The following is a 24,064-nucleotide window of genomic DNA, read 5'->3' on the forward strand; positions in this document are numbered from 1 at the left end:
ATGCTCGCCTCATAAAAGGAGCTTGGAAGTCTTCCTTCCTCTTGAATTTTTTGAAATAGTTTGAGAAGGATAGGAATTAGTTCTTCTTTGAATATTTGGTAGAATTCAATTGTGGAGCCATCAGGCCCAGGACTTTTCTTTGTTGGGAGTGTTTTAATAACTGTTTTGATCTCATTTGTTGTAATTGGTCTGTTTAGGTTTTCTGATTCTTCCAGATTAGTTTTTGGAAGATTATATGTTTCAAGGAATTTGTCCATTTCATCTAGGTTGTCTAGTATTTTGGCGTACAGTTCTTCATAGTATTTTCTTACAATATTTTGTATTTCTGTTGTGTCAGTTGTTATTTCTCCACTCTCGTTTCTAACTTTATTTGAGTCCTCTCTCTTTTTTTCTTGGTGAGTGTGGTTAAAAGTTCATGAATCTTGTTTACCTTTTCAAAGAACCAGCTCCTGGTTTCATTGATCCTCTGTATTGTTTCTTTAGCCTCTACATCATTTATTTCTGCTCTGATCTTTATTATTTTCTTCCTTCTACTAGCTCTGGGATTTACTTGCTGTTCTTTTTCTAGTTCTTTTAGATGTAGGGTCAAGTTGTTTATTTGAGCTTTTTCTAGCTTCTTGAGTTATGGCTGTAATGCTATGAACTTTCCTCTCAAGACTGCTTTTGCTGTATCCCATAAATTTTGAGTTGATGTATGCTCATTATCGTTCATCTAGGAATTTTTTAATTTCTTCTTTGATCTCATTGTTTACCCATTCATTATTTAATAATGTGCTACTTAGTTTCCAAGTGTTTGAGTATTTTTCAGTTTTTCTGTTGTGGTTGATTTCTAGTTTCATGCCACTGTGGTCAAAGAAGATGCTTGATATGATTTCAATCTTCTTAAATTTGTTGAGACCACTTTTGTGCCCTAACATGTGATCTATCCTAGAGAATGTACCATGAGCACTTGAAAAAAATGTATATTCTGCTGCTTTAAAGTGAAATGTTCTGAAGATATTTATTAAATCCAGTTGATCTAGTGTGTCCTTTAAGTCTGCTGTTTCTTTGTTAATTTTCTTTCTTGAGGATCTATCTAGAGATGTTATTGGGGTATTGAATTCTCCTACTATTATAGTATTGCTGTTGATCTTGCTCTTTATATCCATCAAAGTTTGCTTTATATATTTAGGTGCTCCTATATTAGGTACGTAGATATTTATAATGGTTATATCTTCCTGTTGGATTGCTCCCTTTATCATTATGTAGTGACCTTCTTTATCTCTTACTATGTTCTTTGTTTTTAAGTCCACTTTGTCTGATATAAGTATTGCTACCCCAGCATTTTTTTCATTTCCATTTGCATGAAATGCTTTTTCATTTTTTTTTACCTTTAGTCTATGTGCATCTTTTGTTTTAAGGTGTGACTCTTGTAGACAGCACATGCATGGGTCCTGTTTTCCTATTCATGGAGCTACCCTATGTCTTTTGATTGGATCATTTAATCCATTTATATTTAAAGTTATTATTGATATGTAGTTGTTTATTGCCATTTTATTCTTTAAAGCTGTATTCCTCTTTTGCTGTATTCTTTTTCCCCTTTGATGTGTTTACAGCTGGCCCCTTAGCATTTCTTGCAGCACTGGTTTGGTTTTAGTGAATTCCTTGAGTTTTTTTTTTTTGTCTGGGAAGCTTTTTATTTCTCTTTCAATTTTAAATGATAGCCTTGATGGTTAAGGTAGTCTTGGTTGTAGGCTCTTGTTCTGCATTACTTTGACTATTTCTTGCCATTCCCTTCTGGCCTCAAGTGTTTCTGTTGAGAAGTCAGATGCCATCCTTATGGGGGCTCCTTTATGGTGATAACCTTTTTTTCTCTAGCAGCTTTTAATATTTTCTCTTTATCACTTAGCTTTGGTATTTTAATTATAATGTGTCTTGGTGTAGATTTCTTTGGGTTTCTCTTTAATGGAGTTCTCTGTGCTTCCTGAACTTGTGAGATGTTTTCCTGCATTAATTTAGGGAAGTTTTCAGCTATGATATGATTGTACAAAGTCTCTATCCCTTGTTCTTTCTCTTCTTCAGGAACCCCTATGATGGGGATGTTATTTCTCTTCATGTTGTCACAGAGCTCTCTTAGAGTTTCTTCAGACTTTTTGAGTCTCTTTTTTTTATTGCTCTGCTTCCGTGCCTTCATTTATCTTGTCCTCTATCTCGCTGATTTGATTCTCAGCTTCATCCATCCTGCTTTTAATTCCTTCCATTGTGTTCTTGATTTCTGATATTGTATTTGTCATTTCTGACTGATTCTTTTTTATTATTTCAATGTCCTTTTTTATATTTGCTATCTCTTTATTTAGGTGTTCGTAATGACCATCTATTGTTGTTCTAATATCTTTGAGCATCCTAACAATTGTTATTTTAAAGTCTGCATTCGGTAATTTGGTTATCTCTGGCTCATTCATGTCCTTTTGTGGGGATTTCTCTTGATTCATTTGTGTTGCATTTCTCTTCCTTCCAATTTTGTCTCTGTATAAGAGGTTTTGGCCACTGGAGTTCTATGGGTGTGGCCTCTGTGTTCCCTAGGTGTGGTCTGTCTGCAGGCCCGCCACCCTCTCTGCCGCTGCTGCCTAGGGCGTTTGGGTATGGGCATTGCTTGTGCCAGCCCACTGGGGCTGTCACTGTGGTTTCAGCCTCTCCTCCATGGGAGGGGCTGTGATCATGTGCTGGTGTCTACAAGGCTCTGGGCCTTGGCCTTCACCCCGCCCCCTTGGGTGGGGTTATGTGCTGCACCGAGGCCGCTGGCCTTGCACTGCAGTCAGGTGTGAGCACCTTTGCTCAGCTGCGGGTCTTCACTTGTTTTCCAGCTTTTGTCCCACCCCTGCGGGAGGAGCCCGCTTGCAGATTTGCTGCAAACATTGGCTCCACCGGCCAGGTGGGGCTGCACACCTGTGCTCAGTCACAGATCTCCTGCCTGTTCTGGGTTTTTGCCCAACACCCGCGGGAGGAGCCGGCTGGTGCATTAGGCTGCAAGCCTGGATTCCACAGCCCGGGTGAGGCTGCGCGCCCACAAGCCCTTGCTCAGCTGCGGGTCTCTACCCCTTCCGGGGTCCTGCCCTTCCCCTGCAAGTGGGATTGCAGGAGTGCTGCAGCTGGGCCTGACCACTTTCGTGCATCTTCTCCACTCCAGCTGGGCTAGACTGAGCTCAGCCAGGCCTCAGGCATGGCTGGCCAGTTTCTGCCCTTGACAACAGAACTGCACTTCTGCGTCCTGCTACCGCCTGTGCTGGGCAAGCCCTCAGTCATGTGGGTGAGGTTGCTGCAGCTTAGACCCTAACACTCACTACTGTAATCCCGAAAGCTCCTTCCTTCTAAGTGACTCTGCTCTGTGTGCCACAGGAGAGCTTGTTTGGCTGGCGTCCTGCTTCCATTTTCTGGTATTGCTGTTTCCAGGAAAAATATTCACTTCAGATTTGGTGAGTGACTCAGCCCAGGGGTTAGGGTGGCTGTCCCTCAAAGTGTTTCTCACTTTGCCTCCTAGATTATTCTCTCTTCCCGATGCTCCAGTCCTCTGCTCTCTTATGTCCCCCGATCCCCGGGTGAGTGGTTGTGAGAGAGCTTTTCTGCATGGTCCCTTTAAGAAGAATCCTGGGTCTGAGAAATCTGTCTCTTTCTCACAAACAGTATCCTGACTTTTTTCACAGCTAAATACTGTCCATATGCTTCTTCTAGGCTCTGGGGCTGCAGGCTGGGGCTTTGTTCCTGGGGCTCAGGACCCTCCCCTCTCCGCTAAACTCACTTCCCACCACGCGAGTCTCTCCTGGCTGCTGTTTGCTCTGGGGAGCTGGGCAGCCCTCTGCATTTCCGCTTTTCCTACCAGTCTCAGTGTGGCTTCTTCAGTGTTCCTTGGTTAAAGAGTCCTCTTAGTTTAGTCCAAAGTTGGTTTTTCCAGATGATGGTTCTTAAAATTAAGTTGTAATCCACTTTGGTTCTGGGAGGTGGAAGTTGGTACATCTGCCTACTCCATCGCCATTTTGCCGCCACCTCTTTTAAATTTTATTCTCTTTCTGTCTTTTAACACATATAGCTGTGGAACATAATACATTTATAAGAATATAAATAGGCTTAAATTGGATGGTCAGAAAATGTTTGTATTTATTTTTGTAAGTTTATTTATTCATTTCTAGAGAGGAGGGAGAGAGGGAGGAAGAGAGACCAAAAAGAATGAAAAAGAGAAAGAACAGGGGAGGAGCAGGAAGCATCAACTCCCATATGTAACTTGACCAGGCAAGCCCAGGGTTTCAAACTGGTGACCTCAGCATTTCAGGTTGATGCTTCATCCACTGTGCCACCACAGGTCATGTAAGATGTTTTTATTTACAGTGTCATTCGAACATAGGTAGAGAAAAATGTACTTGAAGAAAATTGAGAAACTGTTTCCTTGATCTAAACAAACATTCTAAAGGAGCCTCCATACAGAGTACCTGTGCACATATATCAGGTGCTCAGTAAATATCTGTTAAATGGCTCCTATGGCTATATTGAGTGTTGCTGAATTCTCAGTTCTACAGTAGAATGGCGTAACTTAAGTCTCAGAGTGGCATCAAGAACATATATTTGAATATTATTTATCTTTGGGATTAATTTCATTATATGCATCTTTTAAAAAATTCATGTTTATTGATTGGTCGTTTGGCTAATCACTTGTAGATTATATGGGAAAAACAAATACAGAGTACATATCATTAAAGGCAAATTTGTTTCTTAAAGTGGAATTTTAAGACTCAGTTTAGAAAACATTTGAAAGAAGAAAACACAACATTAGTCCTACAATATATATACCAGCATTTGGGTATATTTTTCCCCAGTTCTGCCCCCCATGTTAGTATGTGAATGTGTATATATCACACACATATCTGTCACAGGTACATATAGAATCATTATATATTTTATAGAATTGTATTCACAGTGAAAAAGTTATAACTAGAAACACTCAATATTATAAGCTTTTAATTATTTAAAAAATGCTATTTTTTTTTGTATTTTTCTGAAACTGGAAACGGGGAGAGACAGTCAGACAGACTCCCGCATGCGCCCGACCGGGATCCACCCGGTACGCCCACCAGGGGCGACGCTCTGCCCACCAGGGGGTGATGCTCTGCCCCTCTGGGGAGTCACTCTGTCACGACCAGAGCCACTCTAGCGCCTGGGGCAGAGGCCAAGGAGCCATCCCCAGGGCCCGAGCCATCTTTGCTCCAATGGAGCCTCGGCTGCGGGAGGGGAAGAGAGAGACAGAGAGGAAGGAGGGGGGGGTGGAGAAGTAAATGGGCACTTCTCCTATGTGCCCTGGCTGAGAATCAAACCCGGGTCCCCTGCACGCCAGGCCGATGCTCTACCGCTGAGCCAACCGGCCAGGGCCAAAAAATGCTATTTTTATGCTTTCTAAAGTTTTAACAAATGAATATATATTAATTAATTTAACCATTGCCCATTTCAATATTTGAGTCGTTTTCAACCTTTTATTATTATAAGTGATACTATGGTTAGCATATTTTTCTCTTTCCTTATATTTTCAAAATAAAATGCTTAAACCAAAGGTTATATGTAGGCTTTAGGTTCTGCTTTGACTCTCTTCTCACTGTTCATGTGTACCCATCTGATCTGTCCCCAAAGCTTCAACCACTCCCTATGTATTAAGGACCCACAAGCCTAAATGATAAGACTTGCCCCTTTTCAATACTACAAGCCTACATCCAGTTATCTATTGCACTTCTTGCCCTAGATTCCCTCATACACTTTAAATCTACTGCTTAAAGATACATATTTGTCATCAAATCTTCATCTCTCACAAATGCCCAATCTAGATAGATGACGCCTCTATCCACCAGTTACTCTAGACAGAAATGGAGTAATCCTAGACACCCCCCTTTTCCATCTGAAATTCATTGTCTGTGTCTTGCTGGGATTTAAGTGAGTGCTGTTGTTTCTGCACTCTCCATCCTTGTTCCCTGAACTATGGTCCTGCTGCAGTTTACTAACCGATCCTTTGGCTGACATTCCTGCTTAAGTGACACTCAGAGATCAGTCATTTTCTACCTGGCTTTAGAAGCTCCTAGTTATTCCTCCTTTTAAAGGCTTCTAATTTTTCAGTGCAAATCTTTCCATCAAAATACCCCTAGTGGGCAAAGTCTACAAAGACTGTAGTCTATAACTTCTTTGAAATCTTTGTTTTTCTCTAAAAATTTATGTGGATTGTCCAGTCCACTCAATTATGTATTTGTGTTCTAACGTCAAATAATTCTCCTGAAATCTTCAAATGAAATGGATATGCCCTGAAGGTATGCTATGTCTCTGTGGCTTTGTGATATAACTTCATATACATAAAACCTCAGTTCAGTTTGACAGGCATAGCTTCTAAAATTTATCTGTAGAGCTCAGCACAGTACTGAACCTCAGCATGTCCATCATGACCTCTGGGACCTTTTCTGGCCTCATCTTTCACCAGTTCTTCCAGTTATGCTTCTTTCAGACCATGCAGGGCCACCTGCCATCCTCACAGCACTCCCTTCGGTTTCATGTTGCATATTTTCCTCAAGGCCATTCTTGTTTCCCCTGCCTGGTTGCCCTCTTGACACAGAATCCTTTGCTCTGTTTACCTTCTGCCCCAGTTTAGTCTACCTGATGACAGATATATTTTTAATACTTAAATCTGTTATTATCTCTTCTATGAAGACTTTTCTAACTTTATTAAGTAGATCTGGTAACCTCTTTATATTTCCACAGTACCATATGCATATTTGTATATATCTGTATAGATATACCATATATATATTTCTATACAGTATCTATAACATTTTATTTCATCTTTTTCTTTCTTTTTCCTTCACTTCTTTCTCCTTTTTTTCTTCTCTTCACCTACTCCAGCCTCAATGTTTTCAAACCTGATGAGGACAGGGAATCTGTTAGATTTACCTCTGCTTTCTAAGTGCCTAGCACAGTGTGGTAAATAGAATGCATGCAGTATAACTTTTTTCCCCCCAATAAATGGAAGAATGAATGGCATTTTTGATGTGTCTGGTCAAATTGCTTTCTAATGCCCCCAGATACACGCTCTCCTAGTTTTACCATTGCTTCCAACTTACGTTATTAAACATTTTGAGGGATAATCTAATAGATGAAATATTATCTTGTTTTAATATCATTTTTGATTTCTAAGAGGTTGTTCATTTTATCATGTTAGTTTATTTTCATGAATTATAATTTTTTTGTTTGTTTTTTTAATTTTAACCTCTAGAATCTTGGAGTTTTTCTTCACATTTTATTTTGTCTCTTAAAAAGTATTTTTATTATGTAATGTTTGATTCTGAAGTTTTTATTTAAAAATGATAGTAAAACATTCTTTTCTATATTTATTGCAAATATTTTCTTCTTGCATGGTTGCTTATCTTTACTTTGGTTCCTGTAAAAAAACAACACTTAGATCTTTACTTAATACAAATATATATATTTACATTTGGAATTTATTGTGATATATGCCATGCATGGCTAAAAATGTGGATAATAATATTCTTAGATTAGACATTTTTAATTATATTTTGAAAGCAATGCTTTCAAATGTGAAAGTATAATTTTTTGAGGTTTTGGATTAGATATTTTTATTATTGTGGAGGAATCATTTTCACTTAAAGAGAAATGTTCAATTATAGTTAAAAAACAACATTATATTAGTTTCAGGTATACAACTATAGTGAATAGACATAACTTACAAAGTTATCACACTGATAAATCTAGTATTCATCTGACCCCATACAGTTATTACAATATTATTGACCATATAAGTGTAATTTGAATATAAATATTTACACTCAATAGTCTTTTCAGTACAGAGTAGCCAGATTATCTTAAAATGTTTGTTAGATGATATCACTTTTCAATTAAAAACTCTCCAGTGGTTTCTCATTCCATTCAGAAAAAAATCCAAAGTTCTTCTGAAGCTGTTGGACCTATATCACCTGGCCTCTGGTTCTGCTCTGACTTTATCGCCCACCTGCTCTCGTCTCTCACTCAGCTCCAGCCATGCAGCCCTCTTGTTCTTCCATAAACACACAAAAATGCTCCCAACTTGGAGCCTTTACAGTTTACACTATTGTTCCCTCTACCTGCTATGGGCCCAGTCCTCCTTCACTCTCAGGCTTATCTTATCACTGTGGTCTTTCCTATTGCCACGTTAGACAGCTCACCCTTCCCTACCTGGTATTCTCTATTACTCTCCAGGTATTACTTTTTTCTTCATAGAACAAGTGACAATCTGAATTTTCTTTGTTTACTGCTATTTCCCATTGACCAGCTCAGTGACTAGTAGTTGAATACATGAATGAACAAATTTAGGCATGTATCTGATAACCTCAGATGACCACTATAGAAAATGTATTTGATCTTTTTTTCTAATGCTGTAAAAATATCTTTTTCCTTACAACTTAAAAATATTACAATTATTATATCTTTTATGACTCTGGTTTGAATGTCTACCCCCCCCCCCCATTCATATGTTGAAATCCTTATGCTCAATGTGAAGGTAATAGGAGGTGGGACTTATGCAGGTAATTAGGTCATGAGAGGGAGCCCTCATAAAAGGGGCTAATGACCTGATAGAATGGACTCCAGAGGGCTCCCCAGCACCTTTGACCTTGGGAGAATACAATGAGAAGGCATTATTTATAAACCAGAGCCCTCGCTAAGCACCGCATCTGCTGGCTGGTGCCATGATCCTGAACTTGCCAGCCTTCAGAGCTACGAGGAATGAACGTTTGTTTTTCATAAGCAACCCAGTCTCTGGGATTTCATTATAGCAGCTTGAACAGACTAAGACCATTATTTCAGGGGTCCCTAATAACTTCTCCTGGGCCGCTAGGGTTCGGCAGTTCACTAGGGTCATGTGTGGTTTGGGCTGTGCTGTTCTAGAAGACTGCATTAAGGCAGGGTGACTTGCATGTGTTTCTTGTTATTATTCAGCACATGACAGCTTTTCAAGCAATTATAAAAAGTAGTAGATAGAAAGAATATCATTGGTTTTCTATTTTTGTATGTAAGGATAGCATTCAAAAAAGATTGTTTTACTAACAGGAAAAGTTACTTCAAAAGAAATTGGGTTAAAATAAGCATATAGATTGAAAGAAAACCTGAACACAAGGAAAATATTTCACAACATTAGTGACCCAGAAGGAACATAATGCTGTGGTGCTTATGAGATGTTAATAACAGTTACAAGAACCAAAAATTTCAAAGCAGTTAGATGCACATGAAATTTATGAAAATCAAAAATAACATAACTTGTCAAAGGCAAATGACACAGCCAGAGGAAAATTATCAAGGAGATGTATTTTGTTTTTGGTAAACTCAGAAATGCAATAATGCTAAAAAGCAATCAGCACAGTGAAAAAGTAATTAATAGATAAAGGCTTTAAAATCTTACTCATTGTCGGCCCAGCGTGTGGAAGTCCCTGGTTTGATTCCCGGTCAGGGCACACAGGAGAAGTGCCCATCTACTTCTTCACCCCTGCCCCTCTCCTTCCTCTCTGTCTCTCTCTTCCCCTCCCACAGGCAAGGCTCCATGAGAGCAAAGCTGGCCCAGGTAATGAGGACGGCTCCATGGCCTCTGCCTCAGGTGCTAGAATGGCTCCAGCTGCAACGGAAGGAGCAACAGCCCAGATGGGCAGAGCATCATCCCCTAGTGGGAATGCCGGGAGGATCCCAGTCGGGTGCATGTGGGAGTCTGTCTGACTGCTTCCCTACTTCTAACTTTTGAAAAATAAAAAACAACCCCTCCCTCAAACCCACCACCTTACTTATATGCCCACAGCAAGACTAGAGGCCTTTTCATGATTGAGCAACGAAAGGGTTGCCTGCTGAAACAGGTGCAATAAAATTACTGGACTTAAAAATCACTTAAAATTACTGAACCAAATGAAATATCAGTAGCTCAGTATTCAAAGAGCTGAGGGGCTGATATTGTGGCCACTATTATGCATTACTTAAAAAATATATTTTTAATGCTACTTACTTCAGTGATATTTGTTCATGATATTGGAATAGATGTTATAAATAAACTAAGATGTTGTCTTTTATATGTAAATTCTTGCATATTTAACCACAAGAATAATTAGAGAAATAAAACAATATTTGAGTTTGTGAACACACACACACAATCAATATCAAGCATAATTTAATTCGTAGTTACAAAAAGCTAATATATATATTTTTGTGACAGAGAGAGGGACAGACAGACAGGAAGAGAGAGAAATGAGAAGCATCAAGTCTTTGTTGCAGCTCCTTTAGTTCTTCATTGATTGCTTTCTTATATGTGCCTTGACTGGGGGGGGGGGGCTACAGCAGAGTGAATGACCCCTTGCTCAAGCCAGCAACCTTGAGCTCAAGCTAACAACCTTGGGGTCATGTCTATAATTCTACGCTCAAGCCAGTGATCCCTTGCTCAAGCTGGTGAGCCCAATGCTTAAGCTGGATGAGCCCACACTCATGCCGGGGACCTCAGGATTTCGAACCTGGGTTCCCTGCATCCCAGTCCAGTGCTCTATCCACTGTGCCACCATCTAGTCAGGCACAAAAAGCTAATTTTTAAAAGTATTTGTGTGTGTCTTGAATAAGGAACATCAAATATAAAACAGAGAGATGAAGTGAGTTTTGCATATTACCATTATCTAGATTAGGAAAAATAGAATTTAAGAGTAACTTCTCAAAAAATAAAACAGAAACCCCAAACACTAATTTGAAAGCATACATGCACTCCTATGTTCATAGCGGCACTATTTACAATAGCCAAGACCTGGAAACAGCCTAAGTGCCCATCAGTAGATGAGTAGATAAAAAAGCTGTGGTACATTTTACACAATGGAATAAAACTCTGCCATAAAAAGAAAAAAAAAAGAAAAGGAAATCATACATTTGGGACAGCATGGATGGACCTGGAGATTATTATGCTAAGTGAAATAAGCCAGTCAGAGAAAGACAAGTACCATGTGATTTTAGTTATATGTGGAATCTAACGAACACCATAAACAAAGAGAAACAGATTCACAGATACAGAAAACACGCTGACAGCTGTCAGGGGGGAAGGGGGTTGGGGACTGGATGAAAGAAGGTAAAGGGATTAAGCAAAAAATAAACACACATACATATATATGTGTTTCTATAGCAAGAGAAGAAAAAAAAGCTTTTTGTATGTTCTCTAAATGTTAGAAACAGAAGGATTTTCAGTTGTCTTAAAATCTTCTAGCCTAGAAAGAATGAAATTTTCAAAAAAACATGTTGAAGGTTGATGAGTTAGAAGAGCGCTGAAGGGAATTGGCACTGTATCTTCAGCTGAGTGATACTAAAGACATAGAGGTAATAGCAACTACCAGTATTTCTAACAGGTGCATTATTTTAGAAGGCAAATAGTATAGATGGCCATTGAATATGAAAAGGTGGGCTAAATAGTAGCAATAATGAAAACAAAGAAAAAGAAAAATTGAACAGAATGTCAGAGATAGCTTATGCAAGAGTAAACATCTTAGCTGGTGTAGTAGATGTGGACTGGGAAATAAATTATTTCTGAGAGGCTCTGGATTGGTCAGGGTTCCATGAAAGTTTACAGAATCTACTGTGGCTAAACACAGTGGGTTAAAAAATATATTTATATGGCATTTAGGATCTTTTGTAGTTAGAGCTTTCAGGAAGGTACCAGGGGGGCTACTGTCTTTTCTAAGGTGAGGAAGCAGCACTTTCAGGGATGTGGAGGTGAGGGAGCTTCCTCAGATAGACCACAAGCCTCTGCAATGGTACCAGCAAGCAGGGACAATAGAAGCCATAGAAAAATGACCTCCATCTTCCTTTCACAAAGTCTCATGTGAGGGCACCTGATGGTAGAGTCTAAATTACACCCTGATCCCTAGCTCTAAGGGGTACTAGGAAATGCAGTCTTTATCATTTTTGGCCTCAGCAGTATAGGAAGTCACACTAGAAAGAGGTCAGAATGGGTGAAGAATGCCTACCCAGGATACACATTACAGACTTCATTATGGGAGAAATTTAAGAGTGAAACCATCTAAAACAACTACAAAACCTGAAAAATCAGTAAGAACCAGTTCTCTCTCAGTTTCAACACCCATTGTCAGCTCTTGCCAAACATCACAAGGGCTATTTTATACAAGGATTTAAAAGATAACATTTGGAAGAAGAGTAAAAAATACCTTAAAGCTGCATATTTTTATCTGGAAAGCTTAATTTGAAACTGTGATAGTATTACTCTGGTAGTGTTAGTCCTTGAGGAAAGCTGCAAATAAGAGAGAATGTGGCCTGGCATTGGTAGGTTCTATATGGTCAAGTAGAGGTAGGATTGTTTGAGGCAATTATGGTGATGATAGAGGCTCTCAAAACCATCACCAAGAAGTCAGGCCAACACTAATTCTAATTATGTTCATGTCTAATGAACATAATTAGACATGAACATAATTAGACAAAACCCATGCTAGCTGGGTTTTCAGGCAACATGGCAGGATGTGGCAGATAAGGTGATAAAAGTTTCTGTTTAAAACACCTCTACGTGTCCAATAAATCAATGTGATTACACAGCAAAGTTCTCAAAGGTGTTCCTGAAGCAGTGGTTCTCAAAGTCTTTGAAGTTGGGGCCCATTTAAAATTCTACAAATAATTGTAGGTGCACTATATACAGATTTCTGAGAAATATGTTATAATAATTAAGTCAAATATTAAAGAAAAAATATAAAGTCCAAGTGTGCTTTTATGGTAATTAAACAAAATAAATATGACAAAATTAAATTTATTCTGACATTAAGAAACATTTTTATGTTACATTTTTTGAGTCATGCATTTTAGAATTTGTAAAAAAGAGGGGTTAAAAAAATTTAAAAATGACAAAAAAGTTATCTTTTTATATAGGTAGATACATTCTTAGTAAGATTTAGTAAATTCGGCAGGTCCTGGCATGAATGTGTTAAATTTTTTTATTCTTGTGTAAATGAGAAACATGAGCCTGATGTGTCCTAGTGATTTCTTCAATGTTTGGGCATATATTTGAAAGGCAAACTCTCATTTCCTTGTCAATACATTGAAGAATTCCTCTCTTTTTACTCTTAAGTGTGTTGAGTGCAGAAAACCTCCACCATACATATCATCTTAACTTTACACCAAACAAAGGATAGCAGAAACTTGCCTCCAGTCTTTTCCGGGGAACATGGGGGTAGTGTAAACAATCCAGCACCACAGCTTAACAGCCTTTTTGCAACCTAATCAGGCAAGTGAGGTGGGGGGGGGGGGTTGGGCAGACTGTCAGTTTACAGCCAATTCCCCACACCTCTGTCTCCCAAAAATCTAAACTACAAAAACCCTGTTGGTTATTTGGTCCCCAAAAGGCACATATTTCTCTGGAATACCATAGGGTGCACCTGGAAATCTTCTAGGGCACACCAGTGTGCCCTGGTGCACACTTTGAGAACCACTGTCCTGAAGGGACAGGAGAAAGGAGCTGGAATGAGAGCAGCTGAAGCAAAAGTGGCAGCCATTCTCAGGGTGTTGGTGACTACAGAGTCTTGTTTAAACGGCTGAGTGCCATGTTGGCAGGGGAACTTGGTTTGGATTCTCAATATGCAGGAAGGGGCAACCAGCCCTGGGCATATACCTGGGACCCTCAAAGGGTGTGGGCTACAAAACAGTCTGCCTCTGTGGGATGATCTCAACCTCTGGCTGGGAGAAAATAAGTCTCCCAGGAGAATTCGTGATTACCACATGATATCACATGCAAATTCAAACTACCTGCATGATATGAGGTGGCCCAAGATCAGAAATAGCAACTGGGGAATCTTCCTCTCCTTTCTTCTCTTTATATATTCCCAATCTCTCTCTCTCTCTTTTTTTTCTGTTTCATCACTTTGGTTAAATGAGCCCAGACTTCTTACTCTTTTAATACCAAACTACTCCTTTGCATACATGCGTTGTTTAACAAAATGGAGCAACTGATGATGGTAAGTTGATCCCTCAGGGTCATACTAATAACTATTGTAGAAATAGGGGCTTTCCATTTTTGTATAATTCGGAGCATGTTTCCTAATTTCTCTGAATCATAGTTTTTTCATCAGTTAAACAGGGATAACAATAGCATTGACTACTGAGAAATTCATCTTGAGCACTTAGCACATGCTTGGCACATGATGAATCCTTAACAAATGCTAGCCACGTATCAGCACAAGTGAGCAAACCCTTATGATCCAGATTTCTAAATCTCTAGGACTCTATGCCTTTTACTATCTATAAAAGGTACAACTGAGCATAATAATTTAACTAACTGATTCTCTAATTTTAAAATTTCTCTATCAACTTCTGCAGAAGATTTTAGATAATTAATATATCATTTTATACTCAACTGGTTATAAAATAAATGGGATAAACCAATAGATTTTCCCTTTATATTTTGCTATAATCTCAATTAATTCCTTGGGCATTAGATAAGGACCCGTTAAATCTTCCAGAACTTTCTGATACAATTTATAGCACCTTGCATTATAGAAGGTACTTATACATTTTTTTTCCTCTTTGGCAGCTAGATATACATTTGTTTTTAATTTAAAAATGAATTAATATATAATGTGTTAGAAGCACCCTTAGAAAAGACAATAGGTAAGGATTTTTAACAGAGATGGTAGGGATATTAAGATTCTAGTCCAATCATCTAGTTAATATCTAATTCCATCTATATGTTATTCTCAGCCCCAAGTTATTCAACTCCTATCTGTCAAACTCAGTGATGTAATTCATTGTTTTATAAGGCAGTGCATTCCTGTTGTGAGTTCCATGCCTCTGAAAATTTGATGAGGATGAATTCTTTCCCTGAGCTCACCTAGAGACCAGCCTCAGCACTTCTTCACATCCCCAAATAGCAGGTCTAATTACACAAACCTTAGTCAGTGAAGCAAATTATACTGAATACTAACAATGGTGGTGATTATGTAATACTGAAGAGGATTTACATACTTCACAGCAAAAATTTAATTAAAATCCTCGTTAGATATCTTTGAGTTCCAAAGTCCCTCTTTAGGTTTTTAGCAGTTACCTTTCTCTCTCTCTTTTACCACCCCTCCTTACCCCAAATTTAGTCTCTGAAATTCCTATATTTTTAATAGAAATTCAGCTCAGATTCTCAGGTAGAATAGATCTCTCAAAACCAAAGCCCTTCAGTGGGCGGAACTCATCCTCTTAGAAAGATGGCCAGAGACCAGCTATTTTTTCACAGGCATTGGCTGAGAACAACCGGTATGTAGTAAGTACCCTTTTCACTTCAGGTGATCTATCAAGACATTTTCCCAACTAAACAGGCCCCCCATTTTTTTGATAGACTGAGGGGGTTTTGGCAGGGGAAGGGCATGTGTGAAGAGGGATGTAGTAATTAGGCTGCAAAAAAATATGGTTTTCTCCATATTACACCTAATTTACAAAATTAGATGATTGGCTTTTCTAAAGAGAGAGTTATATTTCATTAAGTGCCTAACTAGCTCCTGAATGGCAATTAAAAATTTTTGGAACAGCTTTATTGAGCTATAATTCACATACCATAAAATTCACTCTTTTGAAGTGTAATTTGTAGAGTATGAATTTTAGAATATTCTCAATCATATCACAATATAATTCCAAAATACTGGGGTGGGCAGAAGTTGGTTTACAGTTGGGAGTACGCGAAAGAGTTTATGCTTGTATTTATTTATTTATTACTGTTTGTATTCCTTATTATTATTAACCTGTTTTGCCTACCCCAGTACTTTAGCATCCCTGAAGGAAACCCCTTACCTATTGGCAGTCATTCCCTAATCCCCCTCTTCTTAGCCCTTGGTACCCGCTAATCTACTGTCTATGGATTTGCCTATTTTGGACATTTCATATAAATGGAATCATATAATGTTATACTGTTACTGCTTATTTTATAGCATAATGTTTTCAAGTTTCATCTATGTGTCAATATTTTATTTTTATTTATTTGTGTGTGTGTGTGTGTGTGTGTGTGTGTATGAGAGAGAGACAGACAGACAGGAAGGGAGAGTGATGAGAAGCCTAATTGTGGCACCTAATTACAGCCTAATTGTGGCACCTTAGTTGTTCATTGATTGCTTTCTCATATGTGCCTTGACTGGGGGACTGCAGCCAAGCCAGTGACCCCTTGCTCAAGAAAGCAACCTTGGGCTCAGCCAGCAACCTTGGGCTTCAAGCCAGGACCTTTGGGCTCAAGCTAGCAACCATGGGGTCATGTCTGTGATCCCATGCTCAAACCAGTGACCCTGCACTCAAGCTGGTGACCTCAGAATTCGAAGCTGGGTCGCCAGCATTCCAGGTTGATGCTCTATCCACTGCACCACCACCTGGTCAGGCAATATTTTAACTTTTTTATGGCCAAGTAATATTCCATTGTATGAATATACTATATTTTGTTTATTCATCAGTTGATAGACATTTGATTTGTTTCTATTTTTTGGCTGGTATGAATAATGCTGCTATAAACATTCATGTGGAAGTCATTGTATGGACAAATGTTTTTATTTCTCTTGGGTATATACCTAGGAGTGGAATTGCTAGGCCATATGTTAACTCTGTGTTTAACTTTTTGAGGAGCTATTAAACAGTCTTCCCTAGTGGCTGCATCATTTTACATTCCCAGCAACAAGTGGAAGTGTTCCAATTGTCCACATCTTCACCAACACTTATTATTGTCTTTTTATTATAGCCATCTTTGTAAGTGTACCTTTATGTGCATTTTTATGATGGCTAATGATGTTGAGCATTTTTTTTAATGCTTATTTCCATTTGTTTATCTTCTTTGGAGAAATGTCTGCTTAAATCATTTGTGCATTTAAATTGGGTTATATGTCTTTTTACTATTAAGTTGTTAGAGTTCTTTTAATATTTTGAATACAAGCACCTTATTAGATATACGACTTTCACACATATTCTCTCATTCTGTAGATTGTCCTAATTGTAATTTATGTTTAGGCAATATTTGATTTATTCAGAGATTAAAGCTTAAGTATGGCTATCATTCAAACTCTTTGCTTCTCTCCTGGGTTTATTACAGTTTGAAAAAAGCAGTGTTCACAGAATTCTCTAAGAAGAGTGTATAGAAAGATGGGAGAAACCCCCACAGTGTCCAGTACAGAGTATTTGCTCAATTAACTTTGTTAAGTAAATACATGAAATTGATGTATTTATTTTTGGTTCTTACCACTACTCTGACTTTGTTGAGTATTTTGGCTGGGCTTTCATAGCACTGCCTATTTGTTTCATGGCCTGAAGGCCCCCAAGCAGAGCTATGAAGTATTGGAAAGAAGTACGTACTGGTTTCCATGTGTATGCTGGAGGCTATATACTCTACATTAAAGTCACTGAAGGGTTAACACTTCTTATGGGGCAGAGTTCTCATTGGTAAAAAGCAGTTTTGTGTTCTACTCATTAACTCTGAGGCTCACTGACTTAAGAGACAGAAGCAGCTGTTTTTGTCCGTTCAATGTTGATTCTATAGTGTTTTCAGTGGACCCGGGCATTTCCATATCATTTTTTACAGTGAATGCTTATTTGTAGGTTCACTGAGAGATTGCACTTGTTTCCATGCCTTTGACCTAAGAGTGGTTCCCTCAGTGAGGTTCACTGTTCCTTTGACCAAGCAAACAGCTGTGGAGAGATGGGTCTGATGCCATGAGGCAGGAAGGCCAGGGCTGCCTGCCTGTCAAATCAGCTGAACTGACTCGGGAGACATTCAAGGGGAGAGATGGTCCCAGCCAGACTGTTTGCATTTCCACCTCACTTACAGTGGTCTATCAAGGACATTTGCAATTGATATTTGCCATAATCCCTTGTCAACATCTTGAGTGTTGACTTGCAAAAAAAATCAGAATGACTCAAAAATGGGAAGAATCAAAAAGATACTAGTTAGGACTGAGGTTGAAACTAAGAAGTCAAAGAAGGCATATGGATGAAGGGAGCACGCCGGTAAGGGAGGAAGAACCAAGGGAAGCAAGGCAGTTATTTGGAACTGGATATAAACAAGGGTCTCACCTTACACAGGCAGAGCTGGCTGCCTGCTCAGGTTACTCAGCTCAGTTACCCTTTCGGGACACTCACTCGGACGGTTGGAGCCATCACATGTATGACACTTGTATGGATGTGGGTGGCTGCCAACTTGTGAAATGAGACACATACCAATGAACACACACAGTGGTCCCATCAGAGAGGGGGAAAAAGAGAATGAAAAGTATGAGTAGTCTTAGGGTGTTCACGTGAACAAGTTTGTTGCCTCAGCCCAGGTTGAAGAAAAAAATTTCTTTTTCTTTTTTTTGTATTTTTCTGAAGTTGGAAATGGGGAGGCAGACAGACAGACTCCCGCATGCGCTTGACTGGGATCCACCAGGCATGCCCACCAGGGGCGATGCTCTGCCCATCTGGGGTGTTGCTCTGTTGTGACCAGAGCCACTCTAGCGCCTGAGGAAGAGGCCATAGAGCCATCCTCAGTGCCAGGGCCAACTTTGCTCCAATGGAGCCTTGGCTGCGGGAGAGGAAGAGAGAGACACCTGCTTCTCCCCCTGCGGGAGAGGGGGAGGGGTGGAGAAGCAGATGGGCCCTTCTTCTGTGTGCCCTGGCTGGGAATCGAACCCGGGACTCCTGCACGCCAGGCTGACACTCTACTACTGAGCCAACCAGCCAGGGCAAGAAAAATATTTTACCTGCAAACAGACACCAACAATACCACTTTGTAGTGTTTATGCAGTGCTTTTTCTTTCCCCATGAGTGCAAATCTTTTCAGCTTGCCTTATGGATCATCATCACAACACTCTCCTGAAGGACAAGGTAGTTTTACAATTGACCTGAGGCTCAGACATGAGCTGACCATTCTGGAGCCTTGGGGAGAAGAGGTCGGGTACTGACACTTAGATTCCTATTTGGAGCTAGGACTAAATTAGCCGTTTAACATATGTGAATTTCTTTAATCCTTAGAAGAACCCTCTGAGGTGGGTATTATTATTATTGGATAGATAAAGGAAAATTGCCCAGATCATTTGAGCAATAATGGTAGATTGAAACCCTATCTGTCATATTCTAGAGTCATATTCTTTCTACTCTATCACATTTTTATTTGCCAGTTCTAACTGATGGAGGGAGGTTCCCCAGAGGGAGATGTGGAAGGAATCTAAGCCACACCCAATTATTCTATCTGAGGCTCTTGGGGACAGGAGGAGTAGCATCTAACACAGAACCCAAACTGTCACAGACTGAGTGGCTGATGATAGGCCTCATTCTGAGGGACTAACAAAGACTTTCTATTGTGCAAAGGTCATATTTTGAGGGAGCTATGGTTGGACTCAGGCAAAGGGCAGCTCCTTACAACTGCATTTTGATAACACTTCTTCCCTTCCCTCCTGTTATCACATGTAATACCAGTGAAGGAAACTAAAACATGTCACCCTAAATATGCCTCTTTGATATAACAACTATTTTGTGCTGAAGGCAATGAAGCAGCAGCAAATACAGGGAGAGCTCTCTCTACCCTCCCCCTTTCTGCCTAAACACAGGATATACATTCTACTTTTCTTGGAGACAGATTCTTACCAGCCAGAGAAGGCACAAGAGAATAAGGAAACAAACCTTATTCCATGAGTTTCCAACCATATATTTTATCTTCCCATAATTTGCTGCCCTTGGAAGCCTGAAACTACTTCCCTCTGTACTGCCATTTCTCCCCAAATTCATTGCTCTTTGTTGGAGCTGCTCTATAAGCCAGAGTTCTAAGTTGCCACTTTGAATTCCTTTCATGAGGTTTCTCCCCTGTGACATGCACTGTACAGGTCAATAAACTGTTTTTCTCTTGTTAAATTGTCTTTTTTGTTTGTTTGTTTAAGAGTCCCAGCTAAAACTTCAAGATGGGTAGAATTAAAGTTTTGCTTCCTCTACACTAGCTATGGCTAATTCTCTCTCCCTCCCTCCCTCTCCTTCCCTCTCCTTCCCTCTCCTTCCCTCCCCGTCTCTCCCACCCCCCTCTCTCCTTTTCCCCTCTCTCCTTTCCCCCTCTCTCCCTTCCCCTTCTCTCCCACCCTCCTCTCTCCTACCCCTCTCTCCCACCCCCTCTCTCCCACCCCCTCTCTCCCAACCCTCTCTCTCCCACCTCCCTCTCTCCCACCCCCTCTCTCCCACCCCCTCTCTTCCTTCCCCCTCTCTCCCACCCTCCTCTATCCTACCCCCTCTCTCCCACCCCCTCTCTCCCACCCCCTCTCTTCCTTCTCTCTCTCCCACCCCCTCTCTCCCACCCCCTCTCTTCCTTCCCCCTCTCCCACCCTTCTCTATCCTACCCCCTCTCTCCCACCTCCTCTCTCCCACCCCCTCTCTTCTTTCTCTCTCTCCCACCCTCCTCTCCCACTCCCTCTCTCCTACCCCTTCTCTCCCACCCCTTCTCTCCCACCTCCTCTCTTCCTTCCCCCTCTCCCACCCTCCTCTCTCCCTTCCTCCTCTCTCACGCTCTTCCTCCTTATCTCCCCCTCCCCCACCCTCTCTCTGTTTACCCTACCTGCTTTTATATTTTGCAAATTTTCTTCCTTAAAATGACATCTTCTCCTTTCTTGAAATTTTCAGTTTTCAGGATTGCATTGCCAGATTTAAATCCTTGATGTTTACATATTTAAAAACCCTTTCATTTTGTTTTGCAAATTACAGCTACAATGTACATGTTTTTCTCTCTCAGGTTTTCACATACAGAGAAACATCAGTCTTACATAGAGTCCTAACGGGCTCATCATTTCTGCATGTAAAAGCTGTAGAAGGCTTTGGATCTGAATCTTAATTAGTCCCCAACTTACCACACCATTTCACTTTCCAGTTTCGATTGGCATCAACTCCACGGCAGCGAAACCTTGAGTTCCTTGACCTTGTTTTTCTCCAAAATCTATCCTAGAGTGTAATTAAAAACATAGTTGCAGAAAAAATAATACAAAGTTATTCACATGCATTTTAGTAGCACAATTAGTGAATGAATCACAGCTTCAATGGGAGAGTTCCTCTGGGAACAGACAAATTCAGGGAGTGGAGAGAGGACTGGGCAACTAGATTCATGCTCTAACATCTGCCACAAACTTGCTGTCTCTTACCTTGGCTTCACTTCTTTATAGGCAGATTGAATAAGCTGCACTAAAATAGTGATTTTTCACAATTTATTTAAAAGGAGAAATCTTTATTTACATGAAATTCATGCAAAGCTAAACATACAAACAAAATAAAAAGGTTGCTGCCATGATGGGGGAGGGAAAGGAGGTCTCTTTTGTAGCTCTGGACCACTAGGCTGGCTGCCCACGAGATTCCTTCCTGTTCTGTGATATTTTTCTACAATTTATTTAGTCTCTCTTTTTAAGTGGATAGGCAAAGTGACTTACATTGGTCCAGCTGAAATGGTATCCATCAACGTTAAACACGGGCATGATATAAAAATAGAGATGATTCATCATTTTTCTCATGGTTGGGTCACTCCTATGTGTTAGAAGAGCCTGAAAGACAAAAGTGAAAGTTTTCTTACAAAATGATACAAAACACAGATTTAGAAAAGAAAAAAAAAGAAAATCCTTGGTCTCCAAGGGAAATACCAAATATGTTGGGTTAAAAAGTAACAAGATAATAATATGAATTATACTCTTTGACATATTCTTTATTGAGACTTGTCTTAAACTTTATATTATAAAAAACATTTTACAAAGGGGGCATAAAGAAAACCAAATAAAAGGTGATGGAAGACAATTTGACTTTGTGTGATGGCTATACAACCTAATCAAATGTCAAAATGATCTGGAGATGTTCTCTCTGAGTCTATGTACTCTAATTGATCAATCTCATCCCGTTAAAATTAATTGTCTAAATAAAATTAAAAAAAAAGAAAGAAAGCAAAAATTGCCCTGGCCGTGTAGCTCAGTGGATAAAGTGTCATCCCAGTATGCTGAGGCTGTGGTTCAATCCCTGGTCAGGGCATACAGGACAAGCAATCAATGAGTGCACAACTAAATGGAACAAGTTGATGCTTCTCTCTCTCACTCTCTCGTCTTTTCTCTCTCTCTCACATGCTCTCGAATTAATGAAAAACAAACTTTAAATTAATAATTTTGCATAATCAGGTATTTTTAGGAGTCTATTCAATGGACAAAATAGTTACCTAAATATATTTTTTATCTCTTCGCATGATACATCATAAGAGAAGCTAGTTATACGTCATTTAATTGCCTTTGTCTAACTGGTACCAGATTCAAGTCTTAGAACCTTGTACATGGACAATCTGTTCCCTCCTGACTCTACTATAAAAAGTTTGTAAAAGTTTGTAATGAATAATATAACATCTATGTCATCTTGTTCTTGTGATTGGGTTTTGATTACATTGTATCTGACCCCGAGTCTGAAGATTCTGTGCTATGGATTTGGCCTCAAGCAGAAAAGCATTGAATGTGCTAGGTCAAGACAATTTGAAATACTATTCCTTTTTAAAAAGTTCTTTTTGATGTATGTTTGTTTATGTGTAAAGTACCTCAAAGAAACACATAGGAAATTTGTAACAATGGCTGCCTCTGGGGAGCAAGACTGGGAGACAATGTACAGGAAGGGGAATTACCTTTAATTTTATACCCATTTGGATTGCAATTCAAAATAATTCTTAAATTATATGCAAACTTCCTTGGAAAATTTCATACTTAAAATTTCAATCTTCTTTTATATTTAGTTAAGTAGGATTTCTGAACTCATCAAGGAGGCATTCTGTATTTACATGGTAAAAATTCTGTTCATAGAGAGCAATCCAATAATACAATTTATTATTGGAAACTATCACTCGATTAGAAATAATAATGAAAATAAAGGGATATATTCAAGAACATAAGAAAGGAATTATTAAATACAACTTTATTAAATATAAGAAATATCTATGGGATCAACACAAATAGATATATGTTGATACAATTTTCTCCTGTTCTCCTTTACTTAAGGCTCAATAATAATATGTTGGCCAAGTAGCATTAGTAGAACATTTATATATGCTTGAATTTCCATTAACCGTCTAGTGTTTCAAACTAGAGGAATATCTCTGGTATATGATCAATTGTACATATCCTGGAATTTCCCTCTACAAAATGGAGGTTCCCAATATTTGAAGGAAGTCTCCTGCTGGGAATGGCAGTGACAGTGCTATATGGTTAGCTATATTCCTCCCTTAAGGTGGCTTTCAATGCCACTCTAGAGAGGAAGATTAGAGATGGGAGGAAAGAAAGCTGGGGCAACAAAGCAGCAAAGAAGGGGGTAGGAAAAAGTCGTGGTAATTTATCTTCTTAGCATTGGGTCTTGACTCATTTGTGCCAGTCAAAACTGGGGAAGTCTTGCCTTTTCCAGGCATGGATTATGGGTCATATGAGCACCTAACCACCAAACTATGCTAGAGATTTGCATGTTTGCTTATCCTGCCTTCTTCACTGCAAGTGACCACCATAGTTTTGTATTTAGAAGAATATTGATAACTTTCTCTTTATTTTTTTGCTGTGTATGCCTGCACATGAGAGAGAGAGAGAGAGAGAGAGAGAGAGATGAGAAGCATCAACTTGTATTTGCATCACTTCAGTTGTTCAGTGATTGCTTCTCATATGTGCCTTGACTAGGGGGCTCAAGCTGAGCCAGTGACACCTTGATCAAGCCAGGGATGGACGCTGGGCTTCAAGCCAGCAACCATGGGGTCATGTCCATAATCCCATACTCAAGCCGGCGACCCTGGGCTTAAGCTGGTGAGCCTGTGCTCCAGCTGGCAACTTCAGGGTTGGAACCTGGGACCTCAGTGTCCCGGGTTGATGCTTTATCCACTGTGCCACCACTGGTAAGGTGCTAATTTTCTTTTTAAAAATTACAATATATTTTAAGTAAGTAGGAAAAGTACAGAGAAGAATATTATCTATGTGCCCACCAATCATGTTTTGCCACATTTATCAAATCTTTTGAGACATTGTAGATAAAACTAAAGCTTTTTATCACTCCTTGA

The 24,064-nt window shown here is 39.5% G+C and overlaps 1 protein-coding gene across 1 annotated transcript in view; it reads right to left on the reverse strand.

Annotated features, from left to right (window-relative positions):
• Window positions 1-24,064, reverse strand: part of CPA6 (carboxypeptidase A6) — a 312,294-nt gene that overhangs the window by 52,059 nt on the left and 236,171 nt on the right. The window contains exons 7-8 of the mRNA XM_066266272.1: window positions 21,441-21,551; window positions 20,871-20,961 (exon numbers count right to left, since the gene is read on the reverse strand). Coding sequence (XP_066122369.1) covers window positions 20,871-20,961; window positions 21,441-21,551 — 202 coding nt within the window. The remainder of the gene's footprint in view (window positions 1-20,870; window positions 20,962-21,440; window positions 21,552-24,064) is intronic.

The sequence above is a fragment of the Saccopteryx bilineata genome, chromosome 3 (genome assembly GCF_036850765.1).
Source record: "Saccopteryx bilineata isolate mSacBil1 chromosome 3, mSacBil1_pri_phased_curated, whole genome shotgun sequence".
NCBI lineage: Eukaryota > Metazoa > Chordata > Mammalia > Chiroptera > Emballonuridae > Saccopteryx > Saccopteryx bilineata.